This window comes from Juglans microcarpa x Juglans regia, chromosome 5D (genome assembly GCF_004785595.1).
Source record: "Juglans microcarpa x Juglans regia isolate MS1-56 chromosome 5D, Jm3101_v1.0, whole genome shotgun sequence".
Classification (NCBI taxonomy): domain Eukaryota; kingdom Viridiplantae; phylum Streptophyta; class Magnoliopsida; order Fagales; family Juglandaceae; genus Juglans; species Juglans microcarpa x Juglans regia.
Genome location: NC_054602.1, coordinates 3,381,870 through 3,406,734, shown reverse-complemented (window position 1 = coordinate 3,406,734; position 24,865 = coordinate 3,381,870). Strand labels below are relative to the sequence as shown.

The 24,865-nt window shown below is 36.8% G+C and overlaps 1 protein-coding gene, 1 long non-coding RNA gene and 1 pseudogene across 3 annotated transcripts; 2 read left to right on the top strand and 1 right to left on the bottom strand.

Annotated features, from left to right (window-relative positions):
* Positions 1-5,460: 5,460 nt before the first annotated feature.
* Positions 5,461-19,832, bottom strand: LOC121265145. The gene is made up of 2 exons (XR_005940621.1): positions 19,797-19,832; positions 5,461-5,665 (listed from the first exon to the last, which is right to left on the bottom strand). It is a non-coding gene; the product is annotated as an uncharacterized LOC121265145 (long non-coding RNA).
* LOC121265115 (exosome complex component RRP43) lies at positions 5,489-15,547 on the top strand. Of its 2 annotated transcripts, none has more exons than XM_041168604.1 (10): positions 5,489-5,714; positions 10,974-11,084; positions 11,282-11,478; positions 11,602-11,651; positions 11,745-11,814; positions 11,914-12,019; positions 12,546-12,612; positions 12,769-12,844; positions 14,397-14,689; positions 15,247-15,547. In XM_041168604.1, the coding sequence occupies exons 3-10, from the start codon at positions 11,319-11,321 to the stop codon at positions 15,328-15,330; spliced, it is 906 nt and encodes a 301-aa protein (XP_041024538.1). In that variant the 5' UTR covers positions 5,489-5,714; positions 10,974-11,084; positions 11,282-11,318; the 3' UTR covers positions 15,331-15,547. The 2 variants fall into 2 exon arrangements, with proteins under 2 accessions (XP_041024538.1, XP_041024537.1); XM_041168603.1 differs by having other exon boundaries at positions 5,542-5,714; positions 10,853-11,084.
* LOC121265078 lies at positions 16,626-24,715 on the top strand (annotated as a pseudogene).
* The last annotated feature ends 150 nt before the right edge of the window (positions 24,716-24,865 follow it).

Genomic DNA, 24,865 nt, shown 5'->3' with positions numbered 1-24,865 from the left:
ATATATATAAGAAATGTTTGGGGAATCTATTTTTGATCTCGATCAAGATATTTTTTTTATTTAGTGATTAAGTAAGTATTTTTTTAATTATGTTGTGAATTTTTTTTAAATATGTAAGGAAATTAAAAAAAATACATGAAAAAACAAGACCAAAAAAAAAAAAAAAAAAAAGCCTTCTCGATGGACAGTATCGGGAGCCAATATCGGTAGCTCCATCACTGCTCAATACATATATAGAGAGAAAGCCTACCTAGCTTTTCTTCTAACTATTCTGAGCCAATTAAATACTTTCTTGTGCTTTTATTCTTTAATTAATTGTATCTTGATCATTAGTTCTTTGGAGTACTGCACTGGTGCTCATCGCTCATGACACGTGTGTAAGGCCTGTATCAATATAGTGCTTGGGTAGCGTCAAATATGTCCGTATGATGTTACCTTATTTGCTTAACTGATGTTCACGCTTTGGATTAAGTGAAATGTAGGTAACATTTGGAATAACCCGTATTTTCTTTCTTCTTCATTCTATGCCTTCCTTTACCTTTAGGTACATGCATATTAATATTCTCGATCGGCAATTGCATATTTAAAAAGGACCTCGCATTTTTGCTACTAACATGCAACAAATGCCTTGAAGACCCTCCCCAACGTTCTCTACCAACATAACTACCCTTTTCCCACCTTCCCATAAAGCGAGAAGTTTTGTCTCCCATGAATCTTCAAGAGCCGCCTGAGCGTAGGAACGGACTGCCTCTTGAACCTGGAGATGGGCACCTTATACAGCCAAATCATGAGATAAGTGTAAATGTAATGCCAAATGGGCAGGTTGCATCCGACGATCCAATACCCACGTTTTGGCAAGCCATAAAATTTTCATGGAGAAATCTTTGGAATGATCACCGATCTCCTGATCCAGTTGTAGGTGAGAATCATGACCATGAAGTTCGCCGCCCCACCCCTCTTATACAAACATGGATGGCATTGAATGTTTACCCCCGGGTGACCCCAGCTAGAATCTTATGGTTCCTTCTCGGTTCAGTAAGTTTCCATTGTGCATTAGTCAGTTTCTTTGAAACTCAGTATTACACTACAACCATTGCAGGGTGCAGCACTACTGTTGTGCGTGTCACTTTCAGAATGATGCTGGAAATAGCGCACACAGTTGCCCTAGCTTTTCTATTGTTCACTGGTTTCTATAACAATGCATGTGAAAGGTATAGGCACCATTTCCTGATTAAGTCAGTTGGAGATTTCTTGGTTATGCTTGGAGCATGTTTTCTGATTTTGAAAATAGGCACAATGCATGTGCTAAGTTCCATCGGGCCACCATCTTCCCTTGATCCTTACGAAGCTTCTGATCATGCCGTCCGGCCACAGCCGTCGATGGCACCTAATTATGGCCTATTAATATTAACGTGTGAGCTTCTCACAGTTGATGCCCTCTCTATAATCAATTTACTCAGGCCTGGCCACCATTACTACATCTTTGAAGTCTCGATGACACTGACGATGCACCTGACGTTGGAGTTACTAATGAATGGGCCTCCTTATTATCTTGGAGCCTTTTCAGGATTATTTAGCTTTATAATTATTGTCATCAAGAATTTCCTATGGAGGAATGTAGTAGTAAACGCACAGGCGGCCCCAGTTAATCAACAACAAACTGGCCTTGCTTTGGATTCTCGAGATGTTCCTTGAGTCAGCTGGTTTACATGGAGATCACCAATCATGTCTCAATCGATAGAACTCGAGCTTGTCGCAAATATTAATATGATATGGACATATATATATATATATATATATATATATATATATATGTTATGTTAATATTGATAGACCTTCATATATTCGATCTGCAACTGCAACTGCAATTGTAATCATTAATTAGTTTACCATTAATAAAACGTTGTAATATTAGTCATGTGTATCAAGAAAATGGAGTACTAAATTAGAATGTATATATATATATAAGTACTGTGGCATTTAATCCACTTATAGTGAGTGATTTTATAGCAGTTTGTACTAATCCAATATGTATGAAAGAATATTTCTGTTCCTTATAATGTTTAATAGCATCTTCAATTAATAATTGTAATGTTTCATAATCATTGTTTAAACTACTACTTTTTTCTACAGTTTTAATAATAAAATTAGTAAGAAATGATCATTTTGAAGAAAAAATATATTGTTTATAGATTTGAATTTTTGGAACATTAAGAATTGTTCATTCTTGTAAATTTCTTTCTATATTTAATATATTATAATATTCTCGATTAATGTTATCAAGTTCTATAGGTATACTAGCAGAGGATTTAGACTTGAATAAATAATTCATTGAGACATAATTTTGAAGCAAGGATTTCCTATATATATGTGTGTGTATACACACATATATACAACAATATACACATTGTTGTATAAATTATCACAAATCCTTTGGCAGTACTCATGGATCTTCGAATCGATCACAAGATGTACGGAACAACAACAGGCCTGCTAACTTGTTTCGTTGTTTATTATTTTTTAATGAGTTCCTAATTTTGGGCGTCGCTTGGATATAAAAATGATTTTATTTCATCTTATCTGATTATTATAATTTTTTAAAATTCTCACATAAAATATAATAAATAATTTAATTTTTTCAAATCTAAAAATAATAATAATATTAAAAAATAATATTCTAATAATATTTTATTTAACTTTCAACTTTCATCTAAAACTATCTCATTATCCAAACGGGGGTCATAGTTGATGAAGTGAACCAAGTTTTCAGTCTATTGATATGTGTTATTCCCTCTTGGCATGGATCATGTTACATATTTTTACTGAATATATATGATATACATATATCCATTCATATTATTTCCAATTACTTTTTTTTTTTTTTTTTAGTATTATTTCCAATTACTTGATACCTCAGATACAACTTATTTGGATTAAAAAACCAATTAAGTGATTTAAAATTGAATAAATATGATGAAGTAATTCAAATGAATATTAATCAAATTTGTTTCTGAAAGGACTCAAGTTTTGCTAGCTAGCTCTTGGTCAGCATGACAGTGGTTTTAACTTTTCTCGTATCTAAAACAACCGGTTTGAGATGCCGAGAATAATTATGAACATTTATTATTCAGTTAAAATTAATCTTTAATTCCGTTTCAAATCTTTTTTTCAAAAACCAATTGAATAGTTAAATACATGATCTCAACCTTAAAAAAATTCAGGTGAATATATATTTTTCTTATTTTGAAACTAATGGAATGGTTATGCTATATATTCTACTCTTATGTCACTGTTGTCTACCATATTGATGTATCTTGTACATTGACGATTGGGTTTTCCTTTTTCCTTTTTGTGAAAAAATGTACTAGCCGAATATGAAATATTTTCACTTCACTCTAACGCTCTTTTTGGATATAATAAATGTTTCATCTCATCTTATTATTATAAATTTTTTAAATTTTTATACAAAATATAATAAACAATTTAACTTTTTCAAATTTTAAAACAATAATAATATTAAAAAATAATGTGCTAACAATATTTTATTCAACTTTTAACTTTCATCCACACTCATCTCTTATCTCAACTCACTATCCAAAATGCACTTATATTCTAAAGGCTATTTGGATAGTGAGATGAGATGGTTTGTAAATAGTAGTGTGATTATTGAGTTGAGATGAGATGAGTTGATTTTTAAGGGATATTTGAAAATAATTCTCATACCCACATCTCATCACATCTCATCTTATTTACTTCTCAAACACCACTTAAACACAAACATTTTCAAATTATTGCTACAATTTTTTAAACTAATTATTACAATTTTTATAAACTTTCAAACAAAATAAAAAAACAATTCAATTTTTTCAAATCTCAAGACAAAAATAACATTACAAATTATATTATAACAATATTTTAATTTTATAATATCAACTTTTTCTCTCATCTCTCAAAATCCAAAAAATACTGAACTCAAACTATCTCAATACTATTCATAAACTATCTTACTACTATTTACAAAATTTACATCTCATCTCATTCTCCAATCATTCCAAAGTTTGTGGTTTGAATTTAAAAGTGTGATGAGATAGTTTTACCATTTTCTAAGATTTGATAGTGGCGGATCCCATCAATTATTACATAGTATTTGCAATAATTGAAGATTATTTATAAATAATATTAAGTAGTAGTAATTAATAATTTGCATACCTATAAAAATATTAAAATTTCAAAGTTTATACGATTATTTTTACGGGATTTGATAAAGTGATTCATCCCACTAATTATTGGAAAATATCTTTAAGAAAAATGATATTTGCAGTTATGGAGTGTACAAGTGCCGTAGAATCTATTTGAAAAAATGAATAAATATGAGACTCACATAAAAAAAAATTAATTTTTAACAATGGATCATACTATTTTTTAAAACAATTATTCGATACTTGCACACTTCATAACTATATATAACATTACTCAAATCTTTTTTTGTTTTGAACAACATTACTCAAATCTTAACTACATACAAGAATAGAAACTTACAATTTTTATGTTTTTTGAAAATTGCTACTGCTCCCAAAATCTAAAAAATATGAAGTCAAATTATCTCACTGTTAGTTACAAATTATTTTATTACTATTTACAAAATTTTTATCTCATTTTATTCATCAAACATCTCACAGTTTGTGAGTTTGGATTTAAAAGTGAGATGAGAAAATTTTACATTATTTTAGAATTCGATAGTGGTGGATCCCACCAATTATTACATAGTATTTGTAATAATTGAAGATTATTTATAAATATATTTTATATTAAGCAGTAGCAATTAATAAATTGCATAGCTATAAAAATATTAAAATTACAAAGTTAATACCACTATTTTTACTAGGATTTGATAAAGTGATAGATCTCATTAATTATTGGAAAGTATCTTTAAGAGAAATAATATTTACAGTTACGGAGTGTGTAAGCGTCATGTAATCTTTTTAAAAAAATAAATAAATATGAGACTTACATGGAAAAAAAATTAAATTTTTAATAATAAACCTTATTATTTTTCAAAATTATTATTCGATACTTGTATACTTTATAACTATATATATGATTATTCTATTTTCAATGATGGAACCTACCAATTATGAATATTTTTTTCATAAACTAATATCACATTATCACTTATTAAATAAAAATCTTAACTACATATTGTAATAGAAAATTACAAATTTTATGTTTTTTAAAAGTAAAAATATAAACATCAATCAATAGTCATAGCGCACTGTATATTGCGGTTTAAAAAAAAAAAAAAAATCGCGTGGATGTGCTGCGACTGTAGGCTTATGTGTGTATATGTATAGAATGCCTAAACTTTGTAATATCGCTGAGGTTTTTCTTGTCTTTTTCGGTCGTTTTACCTTCCCCCACCACACACCCCCCCCCCCCCCCCCCCCCCCCCCCCCCCCCCCCCCCCCCCCCCCCCCCCCCCCCCCCCCCCCCGCGCGCGGCCTCAGGCTATCACCCAGTCACTCTCGTCTCTCGTCTCTCTCCCCCTCATAATTTCCATTTTCCTTCGGCTTCAGGCTTCAAAAAACCTAGCCTCCACAGGACCACACTCTCTCTCTCTCTCTCTCTCTCCCTGCGAGTCTCGATCTCACCCTGCGACAGTCCCCCCCTGATCTCACCCTGACCCAGTAACCACCCCGCAGCCAGCGGTCGACACGGTAAGCCTCTCTCTCTTCTCCCTTCGTCTTCTCTCTCTTTGCGTAAAATGTGAATCTGTGTAATGTTGTGATGATATGGTTGTGTAAAATCTGTCTAATGTTGCGATGATATAGTTGTGTAAAATCTGTGTAATTTTGTGTTGATGAGTTTGTGTAAAATCTGTGTAATTTTGTGATGATGAGTTTGTATAAAATATGTGTAACTAAAATAAGATGGATGTTGCAGACTTGCAGTTGATGAGTTTGAGTTAATATTGGGGTTGTTTTTGTTGGGATGTTTTGAAGGAATAAACTGTGATTATACTTGTTTGGATGGATGTTGCAGTTGATGAGTTTGTGTAAAATCTTTGTAACTAAAATCGAATGAGTTTGGGGCTGTTTTTTTGTTGTTGCAAGGAATGATTGGATAAAACTGTGATTATACTGGGGCTGTTTTAATTTGAGTTAATATTGGGGCTGTTTTTGTTGGGATGTTTTGAATGAATAAACTGTGATTATACTTGTTTTTGGAGCTGTTTTTGTTTGTGTGTTGTTGTTTGGGGCTGTTTATATAATAATATGATGCTAAAGTTGGGACTGTTTTAGTGAACGTGTGGGCTGTTTTATTTTCTTTCTGTAATTGATGGTGTGGTTGGGCAGTTAATCTGTGTTCCACAAAGTTGAACATTTTTATAAGTACAAAGTTGAAGTTTTATCACCTTTAGGAATTCAGACCTGACGAAATCACGTCTTTTTGATAAACTAATTTAGTGCATATACGACATAAGTTGTCATGTTATTCCCTGAAAGTCCTGCTGATGTTTGTGTTGTGGTTGACAATCTTGAAAATCATGAAAAGAAAGATTGGATGACTTATATCATGTTCCTTGGTTGAATTGAGATGACCATCAACAATGCTTGCATTGGATTTTTGGAGTTTGTAAGTCATTGAACTGTTAGCGGTTGGAGTTTGTTAGTCTCTTTGAACTGTTATATAGTTCTTGGAATTCGGGAACTCCTAAATTTCATAGTATTAATGTTATTCTCTGTGGTGCACGGTCAAAGAGACTTGTTCTTAGGGTTGGCCCAAGGAATTGGCCCAAGTGGTGAAGGCCTTGGTCTTGGGGTATCACTCCCTTCAAGGTCCAAGGTTTAACATCTCATGGGTGCAAACGATCGTTTGGGACCACACCCCTTGGTGAAAAACCAACGATTTAACCAGTTCAGTGTAGGAAAACTTCTGAGGGTGCGGTGCACGAGACCAAGGTTTACTCTGTAGGGGTGGGTCGGAAGGGCCCTGCCTTGGAGAGGTTCCCTGACATAAAAAAAAAAAAAATGTTATTCTCTGTGAAATTCATGGAGGATAATGCATGTTTACTGCATAGCAAAATTCATAGTTAGCTCTGTTGTCATTATCATTTTTTGGTTGGCATGGCAAAATATTTTCTAACTAAAATCTTTTCATATTTTTTTTTAAGCACAACTTAGAAATTGGAATGGCAGTGTGGCACTTGGAACATTTAATTTGTTTTAATAGGTTTGTTGTTGGAAACATTTAATTTGGTTGGTACTTAGAAAATGTTGGGTTTCTCTTTTTTTCAAAATTAGAACTTAAAAAATGTTTGTTGTAATCATTGTAAGAACATATTATTATGATTGATGTGGATGATGGGTGTGGATGTTTATTGTAGACTTGAAGTGATTAGTTGGATGTGGATGATGGATGATGCATTGATGGGAGTGGATGTTTATTGCAGAGATTAGTTGTTTTTAATTTTTTTTTTAATGTTTTGAAGTGTGTTAGTAACTTAGTATGTTACTTGTTTTTATTTAGTTTTATTTTTTGTTATGTTTTTAGTAAAAAGTAAATTATTTACTTTAGATTGTGATTTTTTGAAAAAAAAATTAAATTTAAAAGCTCACTCAAAAAATTTATTTTTAAAAAGTGTGCCAAATATGAAGTTGAAAACGGGTAAAAAAAAAAAAGCCCAAATCCAACTCCGCTTCGACAAGTCGGAGTTGGAGTTGAAGCGGATGATGAACATGTTGGAGTCGGAGGTTGGATTCGACCTCTAACAAAGTCAAAGTCGGAGTCGGAGTAAGAGGATGGCCATACCGACTCCGACTTGTTCGGTGCTTAGCCCTAGATGTAGGGACGGGAATGGCGGCGTTAATAAGAAAAAGTGCTTGTGGTGCGGGAGGTGTCCGAAACGGCTTTGTGTGGGAGTGTCTCTGTGCTTATGTTAGTGGTTACTGAGATGAACAATGTTGAGATGATGAGAAACCGAGTGGGATGAGATGAGATACGCAAACCATCTGTCCGTACCAAACACACTGAGATGGTTTGTGTTTCAACTCTGTATCCAAACCACGCCGAGTCACCATTTTATGCATATTCGAAGATGGTGAACAACATTTTATTCTTTCTTCTCGTAGGTGGGTTTGGAATATTTTTTCTAGAAGAAATCCAAAATTGGCATTAAAAAGTTACTTGATTGGTTCCACACCTTTTCATATGCTTGTAGATTAACTTTAACAAAACGAACAAAAAAAAAAAAAAAAGAGAAGGAGAAGAAAGAAAAATCCTTGCTTGTGGCCTCCCCGTTCCAGCTTCAGCTTGAATTACCTGGAAAATTTACAGATGGAATCAGATATCTTTGCCCCTAGGTCATTCTTTAATTCCCTTGCGTGCTAGAAGATATTTGGAATAACTGCACAATGAAGATCACCATATAATATATGTAAGAAAAATCACCACTTTCCCACCAGCATTAACATCCCAAACCAGATCCCAAACCGTGTTCTACAGTACTGAACACTATATATACCTAAACACCACACTCCTAATGCCAGTTGAGACCTTATTTATCACACAATAATCGTGAATTTCCAGTTGCAGCTAGCTAGCCAGTGCGCTAAAACCAGCATCTAGGTCTAGATCAATGCATGGGTTTCATCATGCGCTTTGGAATGGGTGGCATTGGCAATTGTGCAGCACCACGTACCTCTGATCCCCTGCCCAACAAAGATATATATGTTGCTAATGATGCCTCGTGTCTGGTGATGATACCAGCTTGCGACGTCCATGCCGAAAAGATATCCTGAATCTAGGTGTTCTGCATGGGGGAGGCCAGTGGCTTTCTCAGTATTGATGCCCTCTCTATAATCAATTTATTAGGCTTCACCAACACAATCCAAAGTAGCTATGGTGCTCAGTGTTAGACACATTAATTGCATGTAGTTGTTGGTTGGAGTGACAGGATGTATGTGGGTTTTATTTTTTTATTTTTTATTTATTTTTATACAGGGGATAGGGGTTTGAACTTGGTTCTCTTATTTGAAGACTGGACCTTATACCATTTGGTCCAAAAGACCTTAGGTCCTTAGTAGTGGCATTGTTTCTTAAGTTCTATTTGTTGTAACTCAATGTGTAAATATTGTATTGCTTATTGTATAGGAAAATTTTATACACCACACTACCATCCTATTGTATAACTTATTACAATTACAAAAAATCTCGTATAACACGAATCATTATGGCCCGAGGCTAAATTTCATATTCCTATATATCTATATATCATTATTAGCATTTACATAACCACAAATGTTTCAAAGTTTTCCCATCCAACGGGTCATGAAATTTGAAAAGGGAAAAAAGAACAGCCAGAAACAAAGTTCAATGCAATTAAGTTATATTTCCAAAAAGTTCCATTTGGTTAGTTGGAAGAAGGTTTGTCAACCGATTGATTGTGGTGGGTTGGTGATAAAAAATTTGAGATTGTTAATAGAGCATTAATTGGGAAATGGCTTTGGAGATACTACATGGCAAGTAATGCCTTTTGGAAAAATGTTATTGATGTAAAATATGGTAGTTTGTGGGGAGGTTGGTGTTCTAAAGATACTAGTGGTGTGTATGGGGTGAGTTTGTGGAAGTTCATTAGAAAAGGATGGGGGGTATTTTCAAATCATATTAGATTGAAGATGGGAGATGGGAAGAGGATACTTTTCTGGCATGACTTGTGGTGTGGGGATTCCTCCCTTAAGCTGGACTTTCCCTCTCTTTTTAGAATTGCAAGGGATCAAAATGCAGCTGTAGGAAATTCTTTCTGTTGCATTGACAATAATATTCTGTGGAATGTTATCTTTATCAGGGATGTTAATGACTGGGAAGTGGATGATGTTAAGACTTTTATGGAAAGACTTTACAGATCAAAGTTGATGCTAGGTAGGGAGGACAGCATGCCGTGGATTCCTGCGGGAAATTCTAAGTTCTCAGTCTCCTCTTTTTACAGAATATTAACCAGTCACAGGAGTTGTGAATTTCCCTGGAAAAACATAGAAAGTGAAAGTTCCTTCCAAGGTTGCTTTTTTCTGTTGGGTGGCATCCTTGGACAAAGTGTTGACAACCGAAAATATTAGAAGGAGAGGTATGTACATTGCTGATTGGTGTGTCATGTGCAAGAAGGATGGAGAATGTGTTAATCACCTCTTTCTTCATTGTGAAGTGGCCAGGTTCTTGTGGAATGAGGTTTTGAATTGGACTGGTTTACTTTGGGTAATGCCCAAGGAAGTGGTGGATTTATTGGCATTTGGTAGGGTGGAAGGGATTGAAGGGTAGCAAGAATGTTGTTCATGTTTGGAAGATGATTCTTTCTTGTCTCATGTGATATCTATGGCTTGAAAGGAATGGGAGATGCTTCGAAGACAAAGAACGTTCATTGGGAGAACTTAGGGATTTTTTTTTTCTTTAGTACTTTGAGTTTGTGGTCTAAAACTTTTGTAATGGAAGATAATTTCCAGTATCTGTTTTAGTTTTCCTTTCGTTTTTGGAAAGTAGTAGGTATTTCGTTTGTATACGGCTTATGCCTATCATCTCCCATTACTTATTAAAAAAAAAAAAGAGATATATCATTCTCTTATTTATTATTAAAGACATTTGAACATCAGATTCTCATGTTCTAATTTGAGATTATATAAATGTGACAATTTTCATTACTCTTGGATAATTATTTATTATTTTTGCTAAAAAAATTAAAATTAAAGGATAATATCCGGAAATAAGAATAGAATGAGAGTGTATAGCACTTAAAATTTTCTTTAATTATTTAGTTGGCTAAGATTTTTAGCTTATGAAAAAACTCTCTAGTCATTACCATTAGATTGCTCAAAATCACGAAATCGTCAAATAAGTTGATTGGACTCAAATGTGTTACATGGGCTCAGATTGTCGTTGTTGATTTGCTGGATATTACCTACCTGACCCGACCTGGACAAACACAGCTCCTCCACTGACCTGCAAACTGATCAAGAGATTCAAAAGTTCATTCTGCGGAAGAAACTCCCAACTCCTCCCTTGCAGAGTCAGTCTTTAGCCCGCCCCTTTTCTATCTGGTAAGTATCCTCTCTTTCTGTCTCTCTCTGTAACCATGCATTTATATGAAATCCATCCATCCCAAGTTTCTTCTGTCGCCTTTTCTGTTTCCAGACAAAAACAAGGCGAGTTCTGTTTTGGGATGCAACAATGTATTGCAATCTTAAAATTATTTAGTTCGTTTTATCCTAAAAAGCTGTTTTCCCCATTTTGAAAGTTGAGGGAAACACTAGGTATTTATACGTGGAAGAGAAATGGGGTTGCCAGATGCACCTGGAGATTTGTCTTCGGAAATGGAGGTGGATGCTTTTAGACGCCTCTTCCCTCTTCAATTTTATGAGCGTCATCTGGCTGAATCCATACGGCCTGATGGCAGGCCTTTAGGAAGAGCTAGAGATACAACTATAGCTCTTGGTTAGTAAAAAAAAAAATTATCATTTATTGGCATTCTCTCTCTTTCATCTCTCATATAAATTTTTCATTATTTGGGTTTCTACTCAAACTGAACTGGTCAACCATTTTCTTTCTTCTGTCAAGGTGCCGTTGCATCTGCTGATGGCTCTGCATTGGCAAAGATTGGTTCAACCGTAAGTACCTTTCTCTTGCTTTATCTCTACATGTGTATCGGATACATTTTGTTTGTTACCTAAATTAAAGACTTTTCCCCACCTCTCGGACAGACAATGCTGGCTGCTGTTAAAATGGAAGTCATGACTCCTTCGATGGAGTCACCAGATGAGGGCTGCATAGGTCGACTAGCTGCATATTTCTTTTCTTTTTTTTTTTCTCTCTTGCCTTTGCTCACTTTTATATAGGGGATATCAATATGTATATTTCTGTTATTTTCAGCTATTGATTTCCACATGCCTCCAATTTGTTCTCCAATTGTTAGGCCTGGCAGGCCAGCTGAGGCAGCACCAGTTGTGTCAAAACAATTATCTGACACTATTTCAAGGCATGTAATTCAATTCTCTGGCTACTTCTTGATAGTTAAATTCTTTCTTCCAAAGATGCTATGAACATTCACCCCTATATCGGATCCCTTCAGGCTATCAAACTCCTCAATATGGGTTAACATCTGGTGGTCAAGGTAGTCATTTAGGATATATTCATGGTTTTTAGTGAAATTATTTTTTGGAATATGGTTCGAAAACAATTTTTGCTATAAGAAAATTTCATTTATAAACGGTTTTTATTAGTAAGAAAATTGCATTTATAATTGTAAAAAGAAATGACATTTTCAAGCTCATCTAGGTAAGATTTCTCAAGTTTTTATCTTTGGTGCCACTGCTTCCTTGTGTCCTATCCCTTGCACTTATTTTGCCTCTTAAGTTTAAATTATGGCTCCTTTTTATACCACTATCTGTTGGGTTGATCAGAACTTCTATGATCGTCAATGGTCTCATCTAACATTAGTTTCTTACCCTACTCCACTTTCATTCCTGGTTAGTATCACTGTTATGTAATATGTGCTGTTGCAGTTCTGGCATGATTAATCTGAAAGAGTTATCCTTGGTCAGTGGAAAAGCTGCATGGATGGCATACCTGGTAATGGTTTTTACTGTCTCACTGAATCACGATTTGTATCTTTTAAGAAGAATAGGAAGTCTTCCTTCCGGTGCTTTGAGCATGTTCTCTTGAACCTCTTGAATTATACTGGTTGATATCTGTTGAATTGTATAGTACTCAATTTATATCTTGCAGGACATATACTGTTTGGACGCCGATGGTGCTCTCTTTGATGCTGCTTTGCTTTCAGCTGTTGCTGCCTTATTTCATTGTAAGTGTTGTGTGCCTTATATCACTTGGTATTGTTCGTGGTCCATTCAAATGCTATAAAAAGGACTCACAGAGACAGCCTAGGAAATTTATCGTACTTGCCAACAACCAAATGCACCCTGAAAATTCAGTTCTGCATTAGCAATATACACCGTTTCCTTGCCTTTTCTGATGGTTTGATAGTCCCAAAGTACTCATTCATTCTAAGAGCTTGGCCTGGTTCAGATGCCCATTCCTTAATGGGCTGTCCTCTCTATGTTTAACTAGCCCCAAAAAAAGTAAATGAGGGCAAGGTTAATACTGAACTTTACTAAATGCTCGCTTAAGGGCTCCACGAGTAGGGCCACTAATGTTATACACAATCAGTTGTGGAGCTTCTACTCTGGCTCGTCCTATTTACCTCGCTTCCACGTGACTCTGTTTCTTACCCTTATTGTTGGTGCTTTGGTATGGATATGCAATCATTCCTTTTTTCCACGTCGAAACATACATGCATGTTTGAAAATGTTTTGTTGGCTGTGTTTTTGTGTTTTAGATACTTGTAAGAACAGAAAAAAAATAGATAGAAACTGGGAAATATCTGTCAATCTGTAGAATCTGGGAAAATTGCGTCAGTTTCTTGTTCTTCCTTTCTTGTGAGCACGCGCTACTCAAGAAAGCTTCTTGCTTTCAGACCTCAGCCCCATAGCATCGGATATTGAGGTTTCATAACATATTGATGGTGCAAGGCCAACAATTTGTTGAGTCCTGCCAATTTAATAGTTGAAAGGGTTTTGTGGAATGAGGTGATCGGTAGAGTAGGCTGGCTTGGGTTATGCCGGAGACTGTAGTGGCAGTGCTGGCCAGCTGGACAAATATAGGAGGCATGCAGGAGATTAAAGCAGTTTGGAAGAAGATCTCTATATGCATCATGTGGTGTTTGTGGCAGGAGTGTAATGCGAGGACGTTTGATGACAAAGAGAGATCGCTAGAGGAACTTATAGCTTTATTTTACAGTACTCTATGTAACTGGGCCATTGCTGTTGATTTCAACGGCATAGACCTACATGACTTTCTTGTCTCTTTTGCCCACTTAATTAGGGCATATAGGTGTTCTTGTATTTGTATCAGGCTTTGCCTAATTCTTTGATCAATAAAAGTTGTTTACTTATAAAAAAAAAAAATTGCTGGAACTTTTACACCATATGATTGGAGATCTTTAGTGCTATATCATGAAAGTATTTTCATTGTCTACTTGCCTTTCTAGAATGAGATGGCCTGAAATCGTACTTTTCATTTTAGTGATATTCATCGACTATACATGGGATCAAGGTTTTTTTTTTTTTCTCAATTAAAGCCAAGTTAATAATATAGAGTGGATGTTTATTGGAGAATTCTTGGTTACGAGGTTCTATACCTACCAATTATGCAATTATACTTGCATAGACTTCAGTTTGAACACACATAATTTGTCCTTTAATTTCATTAGTATATATTAGGATGTAGATTTAACTCAAAATATTTAACCAAATCTGCAGTGCCTTATTTGGGATAAAATTGTCCATGCCTTGCAGTACAAATCCCTGCAGTTTCTCTAAATGATGATGGTAAAATAGTTGTGTCTGAGGAAGATGGAGGAAAGCTGGAAAAGGAGCCCGTCAATAAAGAAAAGAGGAAACTCACTCTGAGAAGCATTCCTTTCTCACTAACATGCATACTTCACAAGAACTACATCCTGGCGGATCCCACTTCGGAGGAAGAGGCCATCATGGAAACTCTTGTTACTGTGGTTTTGGATTCATCAAGTCAACTCATTTCTCTCTACAAGCCAGGTGGAGCAGTTCTCGCCTATACATCAGCTGTACAGGTCAGTTTTTTACCCTGAAAAACTCCCACTTAAAGGATCCATAAAAAATATCGATACGGTGAATATAGCATGTTCCAAGCTGTGGTCCTACCATCTATCTGCTGAACCTTGAAAACTGAGATAAATATGTATGTTTGATTCTCGGGGTATCATGGTCAGTATACATCTGAGAGAGACTAAGGTTTTTCGTCATTTTCTTAGAAGCTTTGAATTGATAGAACTTTGTGTAGAGAAGGACTTGAAATCGTGAAATGCTGCAGCAAGTTTACAACGGCTTTAGACACGTCAAAATTTTTATTCCCCTCCCTCCCCAAAAGATAAAGAAAGAGAAATAAAAGAAAACTCAGATATATCGATTTGTCCAATCCGTGTAATGTGTATGATTGTGCCGAGGAGCATATATCAGTATGGATATTAGGTGTGAAGGTTTACATGAAGCCCTAGGATTTGTCCTTCATTATTACCAATATGTATAACATTTTCCAGCATTCATTTCATATTATGCACTCTGGGGGAAAAAGGCGAAAGCTGATTATGGAGGATTGCTGTTGTTGCAGGACTGCATTGCATTGACGAGACAGAGATTGAGGGAGCTACAGAAGATTTTGGATGAAGCCAATTCTGGCATGGAGGTTGACTAGGTTTTGTTTGATCTTTATTTTTTCGGGATGTTACTGATTAGTTTAGTTGGTGGGTTAGTTGTTTTGTTTTGTTTAACACCTATACTTCCTGCTTATTCTTTGTTTCTACACTGATATTGATCAACTCGAGAAAAAAAGAAAAAAAAGGACGCTTTTGTGAAGGGTAGAGTTATTGATCAATCTGGGCTGCATATGCAGAAGGGTTTGAACTTTTAAAGAGTTTAATCAATTCTGGCACCGATAATTGGATGGCTCGATGTACCATGCGACACAATCCTATTGGTCGATGCATGGGCCGTACATAGAGACCCCAAGTTAGTTGAGGATGCAAACAGCTTTGACAATGGTAAGGGTGATGAACAAAAAAGTTGTTGCCATTTGGGTTGGGGAGGAGGGCATGTCCTGGTGGAGTTCTTGCCCAACGTATGCAGGGCTTAAACTATAGGTTCTTTGATTCAATGCTTTGAGTGGGAAAGGATTAGTGGAGAAGAAGTTGATATGACTGAAGGTAATGGAATCTCCATGCCCAAAGCCGTGCCACTTGAGGCCATGTGCAAGGCACGTACTCAGATCTTGAAAAATGTTGTTTTTAATTGACTACTGTGACGATGATGTCTGAACATCAATATCAATGCATATGCCCTCGATCGAGTCTTTAGATATGGAGTTTTGTATTCACTATTTAGTTATCAACAATACTCAGCACCTACCCCTGTAGATATATGCATTTGAATTTTCAATTTTGTGTTTCCTGGTTTATATATATATATATATATATATATATATATATATATATATATAGTTAATGAAAATTAAACAAGTTGTATCAACTTCGACGCTTTTCTTGAGTTGCTAATTAATATTTTAATCAAGGTTATGACTTAATTAATTCTTACATGGATATAATCCACAATGCTAAGAGAAATAATATTTTTTTTTTACAAAAAAAAAAAGAGTAGGTAGTCACGTTAATAAAAAAGAATTTTGTTTATATATTTCCTTTCAGATAGGGTTCGCTTTATTCTTTTTTTAAGTTTGTCTTTGGGGTCTGTACTGTACAAATCAAAACAAAAGAGTCGGGCGACTCTATCGTCGCTTATTTTTACTGACAGTTGTTTTGTAATTTTTTTTTTAAAATTTTTCTATACACATTTTTTAAATATATTTAATATTTTTAAAAAATAAAAAAAATACATTAATACATTTAAAATTATTTTTTTAATTTCTAAATAAAAAATTATCAAGCGATTTACTTGAGCGGTCAAATTGGAGGCAAAGTAGATTTTTCCAACGGAAAAACCAACTGTTTCAGTTCTCATTTCTTTGCCACCTCCTTCACTTGCCCCTTCGCTCGAAATATAACCTCACTGCCTTCTAGCCCTCGAAGAAAAAGAGAGGAGACCCTGATACTGAACCAAAAACACAGATCTCCTGCTCTCTCTGCAATTTTGCTTCTCTCTCATTTTTCCTCTCCACAATCGACAAACAGAGAGAGGACTTGAACCCGTCTTGTTGGTTTATATCTTTACTTTCAATGGCTTCTTTGTTGTCTTCGCCATTTACATTGCCTACCTCCAAAGCTGACCATCTTTCGTCTCTCTCCCAAAAGCATTACTTTCTCCACTTTTTCCTCCCAAAGAAGACCGCCAAAACCAACTCAAATTCCTCCGTCAAAGTTAGATGTGCTGCAATTGGCAATGGCCTTTTCACCCAAACCACCCCAGAAGTCCGTCGAATTGTCCCAGACAATAACCAGGGCCTCCCAACCGTCAAAGTCGTTTACGTAGTCTTAGAAGCACAATATCAATCGTCCCTCACGGCCGCAGTTGAAGCTCTCAATAAAAACCAAAGACACGCTTCCTTTGAAGTGGTGGGTTACTTGGTTGAAGAGCTTCGTGATGAATCCACCTATAAAACCTTCTTTAAAGACCTCGAGGATGCGAACATTTTCATTGGGTCTTTGATTTTCGTTGAGGAGCTCGCGTTGAAGATTAAGGATGCTGTCGAGAAAGAGAGGGATAGACTTGACGCGGTTTTGGTGTTTCCTTCAATGCCTGAGGTAATGAGGCTAAACAAAATGGGTTCATTCAGTATGTCGCAGCTCGGGCAGTCGAAGAGCCCCTTCTTCCAGCTCTTTAAGAGAAAGAAGCAGTCTGTTGGGTTTGCAGAGAGCATGTTAAAGCTTGTGAGGACTTTGCCAAAGGTTTTGAGTATTTGCCTAGTGATAAGGCTCAGGATGCTCGTCTTTATATACTCAGTTTGCAATTTTGGCTCGGTGGGTCACCGGATAATTTGCAGAACTTCTTGAAAATGATTTATGGCTCTTATGTGGCGGCCCTGAAAGGGACTAAGAGTATTCTGAACCAGTTTTGCATTTGGATAGCGGGATTTGGCATTCTTTGGCTCCTTGTATGTACGAGGATGTGAGTATTTGAATCCGGGGATGAAAGTCACTGTGTGGCTGTGATCATGGAATTGGAGGCCAGAAAGGGTAAAGTGATACCGGTTTTCGCTGATGGGCCTGACTTTTCAGGGTCGGTCGAGAGGTATTTGATTGATCCGATTACTAAGAAAACCTTCGTTAATTCCGTGATATCCCTGACGGGCTTTGCACTTGTTGGGGGGCTGGCGAGGCAAGACCATCCTAGGGCCTTTGAGGCACTTATGAAGCTTGATGTGCCTTACATTGTGGCACTGTCTCTGGTATTTCAGACGACTGAGGAGTGGTTGAAAGTACTTTGGGGCTACACCCAATTCAGGTTGCTTTGCAAGTTGCTCTGCCAGAGCTAGATGGAGGCATAGAGCCCATTGTCTTTGCCGGCCACGATCCTAGAACAGGCAAGTATTTGCTTCCTTATTAATTATGTCGTGTCTATTTGACTTCTTAAAGTTTCCATTCCAGATACCCTCACAGTCACAGATACATTTTGTCAGATTTAATTATGTTGTGTTGTGATTACAGGGAAATCACATGCACATGCTCTTCACAAGCGGGTGGAACAGCTGTGCACTAGAGCTATCAAATGGGCTGAACTGAAGAGAAAATCAAAGGTATATTTGCATTTGTGCTACGTACTTTTCTGACCTGATCTAGACATTTTTCCCCTAGATGACTTTCTTATGTTTCTTCTTGTACTACTATCACTTGCCCAAAAATCTTCAAAAAAATAAAAAAATAAAAAGAACTTAAGCCAGTTATCAGAGTGCCACTTTAGAAAAGCTTCTATGAATAGTGGTTATTAAAACAGAAAATTTTGTTTTAATACGGTCACATTACAGATGACTTGAAACAATTAGAGATGCAAATGATTAAAAGGAGATTTAAGTTAATGTCAACTCTATGTACCGAGGCTTGTTTTCTAATCTATATTTGCCAATGAATGAGAGGGAGAACAACTTGTTACTCGTTACCAATTTATTTTTGTAAGTGCACACCCTGATAATTGGCCATAAATTCCATGCTTAGTCAATTGTTATGATTTGGCTGTCGACAATAATGGAGAAACACACCCTTTCTTCCGAACTTTATGACTACCTAGAATTGGAATAGTTTCAGACATGTTTAGAATTCCTCTTTCCTTTACCTTATCTATTCCAAACCATAGAAAATCCTCAACCGTTGGATTTTGCTTATTAGCTGTAATTTATTTGTCTTGTAATTGAAGCTTCATCCTTCAGTAGTGTAACAACCCGATTTTGTGCAATAGCCGCTTACTCAGTCAACGAGCAGTTTCTCCACTCCGCACGTCTCTTTCCATAGGGTTTATTTTTATGGTGTTATCTACCACCTATATATATATATATATATATATATATATATATATATGTTTATACGCTAGATCTTTTGCATGAAGAAAACCTCACGCCGCAGACCGGAAACTATTTCTAGCCTCTGCCCAGCCGCACTCAGCCCCTGCCCAGAGTATGCCGATGCCACCTTTGACCACCTCAAGGGATGACCAACACAGCCTTGTCTTGCACCCATCGAACAGAGCACCGTTAGGGCCACGACTCGATGACGGAACCACCGCGGCGACCCCACTGCGCAGACCATGCATGACCATGAAGGACCTCCGAGCTCTGTCACGTACACCACGCTGCGGCCTCTTGCAGTACCCTTAGATGAGCCCCTCGACGCAACCTCCGTGAGACGTAACCAGCCACCAGAATAGCCGCCCTTCCCCTCTCTCAACCACGGTGCAAGGCCAAGAGCCCCAAACACAGTGAGCCTTGTCGTGCGCCACCTTCTTCACGAAACCATATTAGTGAACCTCTGTTTCCACGTTCGAAAACAGGGCCGTCGCCCTCCTCCACGGTAGCCACTTCAAGAGGCGCCGAACCACCTCTTCAATGACTCAGAAATCACCGACTAGCGCAGCCCCGTCGAGCCCACTCCCTTCCGGTAACCCCACGACCGCCGCCAGTCTCCTCTTCTTCTCGGTTATTTTCGGTAGTTTTCGGTTTACCGTCTCTCTCTCTCTCTCTCAGTTGCATAGTGGCCCACTGGCCGGAGTCGCCACCGCACCCAGCCACGAGCCGCCGGTAGTTGTTGATCACGGTAAGCCCCTGCCCAGGAACCTAGTCACGCCGCTAGCCACCCAGACCCGCAGTGGCCTTCTCCCTCTCTCGGTGAGCTCCTCTATTATCGCACGGCCTGTTTCTTTTGTTTGGTTTCCGTGGGTCCTAAATCTCTAGATTGTTTGTTTCATAACGGGCCTTTGGGCCCTAAGCCCATTCGGCCAGTGCTTTTCCTGAGACTAGTATGCTGGCCTTATTTTTAAATGGATTTTATGTTTTAAATAGTATTACGGGTCAGGTTACACTTTTACAGAAACTATTTTAGTTATGTTTAAATGGACTTATATTTTAAGTTGAGTTTAATTTTATTAACTAAATATATTAGTCACAAGTTCATTTTTATTAGAAAATGCTTAAAGAATTTGAAATGTATTTTAAAGTGTACTATTGAGCCTATTATTTTAGTTAATATTCTCCTTTGTCTATTTAGCTAGATTTTAATAAAATTATTAAGTTATATTTTAAATAGAAATAAAGAAATATGTTAAGAATATTTAAATGATATTATTATTTATTTGATTTCTTGTTTAATTATGTTAATTATAAGAAAGGAAACCTATTTTAAGAATTTAAGTTTTTATGACTTATTTTTAATAGAATTGATTATATCTCAAGTATTATACTAAGTTATATTTTGAAAGTAAGAATATGCTATTAGTATTGTAAATAATTTAAGATATCAGTATTCATTGATTTAGTGATAAACAAAATATTTATTTGATTATGTTCTACGATGTGAATTTTTAATTAAATAAAACTTAGTTTAAGAATTTAAGTTTATGAATTATTTTAAAATAGTTCGGGTATTCATCTAAATTATGAATTAGTATTTTTAGTCATTTAGATACTAGGATTTATTGAATTGTTTAACACCATCTTTTAGATTGTAGATTTAATTAAGTAGGATATTAGTACTTTGTGATTCCAAACCAATTTAGTGATAGTTATTATTTCATATAGGTCTCAAGTTACGAAGTGTTATTCAAGAAGACACGCAGCGAGGTAAGTAATTTGATCATAAATTAGGATCATCACAGTTTAGCTTATATATTAGTATTATTCAAGCTAGTTCATTGACAACCATTATTTATGAACCACTCATGATATGCAAACATGTCATCCAGCATAGCATACGATCATGTCATTCCGCATCATGTTCAGATTCAGAAATTATAATTATGTATGTATCATGTCATGCATCTCATGTGTATAAAACACGTAAGCCATCTTAAATTCAAGTGAAAGATAAGATCATATCAGTTAATAAGATGGTCATTCAGATGCATGGTACCAATGCAGTTCAGTTTCAGGGTAGATGTGCAAGCCACGAACTCAGTCGTGGTCCACCATAGTATGCCAGAATACTATCAGCAGCTCCCCTTGCTGCAGCGGGACGTGGGGTCGGTGCACAACCTCGCACACAGGGTTAAGTGTGTTGGCCAGTCAGATAAATCAGATCAGTCAGTTAATTCAGTTAAACAGTCATGCATAGCACAAGCATCAGTATGAATAGTCATGATTTTTAAACTCTCAGTATGAAATTTTTATGAAAACCTTATATTTAGTATGTTTACGTTGTGATGGATTCCTTGCTGAGTCTTCGACTCATTTTTGTTTATTTTCATTCTTTAAACCACCTAGGTGATGATGATGAATACGAGCAGGCAGGCCAGGAGTAGAAGGAGCATTAAATTTTGGTTCAGATTTTCTAAAATAAAACATGTTTTTATGACATGAGTTTCGTTCAGTTTATTTCATTTAATGTTTTTGGAAGACTTTTTATTAGACCTTTTCTACAAAATAAATTGCTGATTTCATTTATGAAATTTGAGATCTCTTGCCGGATTTTATTTTTATGAAAAGTACGTGACACTTCTAACCTACGGGAAGGGGGTGTTACAAGTAGTGTTTTGCCGCCTATTCTGTGGAGAATCACTTGAACATAGTTAGACTTAATAAATGGATGCACTGATACAGGCAGAGAAGAAGCTAGCAGTAATTGTCTTCAGTTTCCCTCCAGACAAGGGAAATGTAGGAACGGCCGCCTATCTCAATGTCTTTTCCTCCATCTTCTCTGTTCTGAAAGAACTCCAAAGGGATGGTTACAATGATGAGGGCCTGCCAGAGACTTCAGAAGTCTTAATCGAAGATGTGATTTATGACAAAGAGGCTCAATTCAGCAGCCCAAACTTGAACGTTGCTTACAAGATGAGTGTCCGAGAATACAAAAGCCTGACTCCCTATGCCACAACATTGGAGGAGAACTGGGGAAAACCCCCTGGGAATCTAAATTCTGATGGCAAGAATCTCCTGGTATATGGTAAACAGCATGGTAATGTCTTCATTGGCGTTCAGCCCACATTTGGCTATGAGGATGATCCTATGCGGCTATTATTCTCCAAGTCAGCCAACCCACATCATGGCTTCGCAGCATACTACTCTTTTGTTGAGAAAATTTTCAAAGCCGATGCTGTTCTTCATTTTGGTTCCCAAGGGTCACTTGAACTCATGCCTGGAAAGCAGGTGGGAATGAGTGATGTTTGTTACCCTGACAGTCTAATTAGGAATATTCCAAATGTATATTAATATCAGCTAATAACCCATCCGAAGCAACCATAGCCTAGCGCCGGAGCACGGCTAAACAATGTAATCTCAACAAGGATGTGGAACTACCTGATGAGGAAGAGGAAATCTCTGCGAAAGAATGAGATCTTGTGGTTGGAAAGGTATATTACAAGATCATGGAGATTGAGTCCCGCCTTTTATCTTGTGGGCTTCATGTCATTGGCGAGCCTCCATCAGCCATGGAAGCGGTTGCAACACTTGTTAACGTTGCCGCATTAGACCATCCTGAAGATGGAATTTCATCCCTCCCAAGTATACTAGCTGCGTCTATTGGAAGAGACATAGAGGAAGTGACAAGGGAGTACTAAAGGATGTAGAGCTTCTTCGGCAAATAACCCAGGCATCATGTGGAGCTATTTCTGCCTTTGTGGAACATACAACTAATAATCAGGGCCAAGTCATTGATGTTTTTGATAAACTGAGCTCAATCCTTGGGTTTGGTATTAACGAACCATGGGTTCAGTACTTGTCAAGCACAAAGTTTTACCAGGGTGATAGGGAAAAGCTTAGAACATTGTTTGAGTTCTTAGGAGTGTTTGAAGCTTGTTGTGGCTGATAATGAGTTGGGAAGTCTGAAACAAGCATTAGAAAGGAAATATGTGGAGCCAGGGCCTGGTGGCGACCCGATCAGAAATCCAAAAGTATTGCCAACAGGAAAGAATATTCAAGCACTCGATCCACAAGCTATTCCCACAACCGCTGCAATGTAGAGTGCAAAAATCGTGGTGGATAGGCTGATTGAGAGACAGAAGAATGAAAATGGGGGAAAATATCCTGAGACAGTTGCCCTTGTACTGTGGGGAACAGATAATATTCAGACTTATGGTGAGTCCTTGGCTCAGGTCTTGTGGATGATTGGTGTGAGGCCACTTGCTGATGCATTTGGTAGAGTGAACCGAGTGGAACCGGTAAGTCTTGAAGAGCTTGGAAGCCTAGGATTGATGTTGTTGTGAATTGCTCTGGAGTGTTCAGAGATCTCTTTATCAATCAGGTATAGTCCTAATCATGATTCCCCTTTCTTTTGGATCTTATATAATAATACCTCAGCACACAAGTAGTAAATTTTCAAACTTCAGCTTAAGTTTAAACAAACATTCTCTGTATTCTGACGATGTTTTACTGTATTCACAGATCAATCTCCTTGACCGAGCAGTAAAGATGGTAGCTGAACTAGATGAGTCAAAAGACCAAAACTATGTTCGGAAGCACGCACTAGAACAAGCTAAAAACCTTGGGATTGGGGTTTGAGAAGCTGCAACTCGGGTTTTATCCAATGCCTCAGGATCCTACTCCTCAAACGTAAATCTTGCTGTGGAGAACTCTTCGTGGAATGATGAGAAGCAGCTTCAGGATATGTATTTGAGTCGAAAGTCTTTTGCTTTTGATTGTGATGCCCCTGGTGCAGGAATGACTGAGAAAAGAAAGTCTTTGAGATGGCTCTGAGCACAGTTGATGCCACATTCCAAAATCTTGATTCCTCAGAAATCTCACTCACTGGTGTGAGTCACTACTTCGACTCAGATCCGACTAATTTAGTACAGAACTTAAGGAAAGATGGAAAAATGCCTAATGCATACATCGCAGACACCACCACAGCTAATGCCCAGGTGAGAAAAAATGCGCTATTTTCCTAATTTCAAACCAGGTTTGAAGTTTTCTCAGGCAAGGACTTTCTTATTTTTTTCTGCTCATAATGCTAAGACTATGGAAACGCTACAACTAAACCTGTTGAATTTCTTAAAATGCAGGTGCGTACCTTTGCTGAGACCGTGCATCTTGATGCTTGAACCAAGTTGTTGAACCCCAAGTGGTATGAAGGAATGATGGCTCGTGGCTGTCCGCGAAATTGAGAAGAGGCTTACTAATACAGTTGGGTGGAGTGCAAACTTCTGGCCAAGTTGACAATTGGGTGTATGAAGAGGCCAACTCTACTTTCATTCAAGATGAGGAGATGCTGAATAGGCTCATGAAAACAAATCCAAATTCCTTCAGGAAGTTGGTGTAGACTTTCCTGGAGGCCAATGGCCATGGCTAGTGGGAGACTTCTGAATAGAATATTGAGAGATTAAGGCACTTGTACTCGGAAGTAGAAGATAAGATTGAAGGGATTGATCGGTAAACTGCAAATTTGATTGTTGAGAAAAGATTGTAAAGTGCATATATCTGAGACACTCATTATTTCCTTGAGTTCTCTCACTGTAGGATGAACAGATGCAAGTTCGAGGAACATATGCAACCAAGAAAAAAAAAAAAATCTTGAATGACACTAACTAAATTGTAAAAGAGTTGTGAAATTAGCTTTGTTTGTATGTTACTCAACAACAATCTCAGC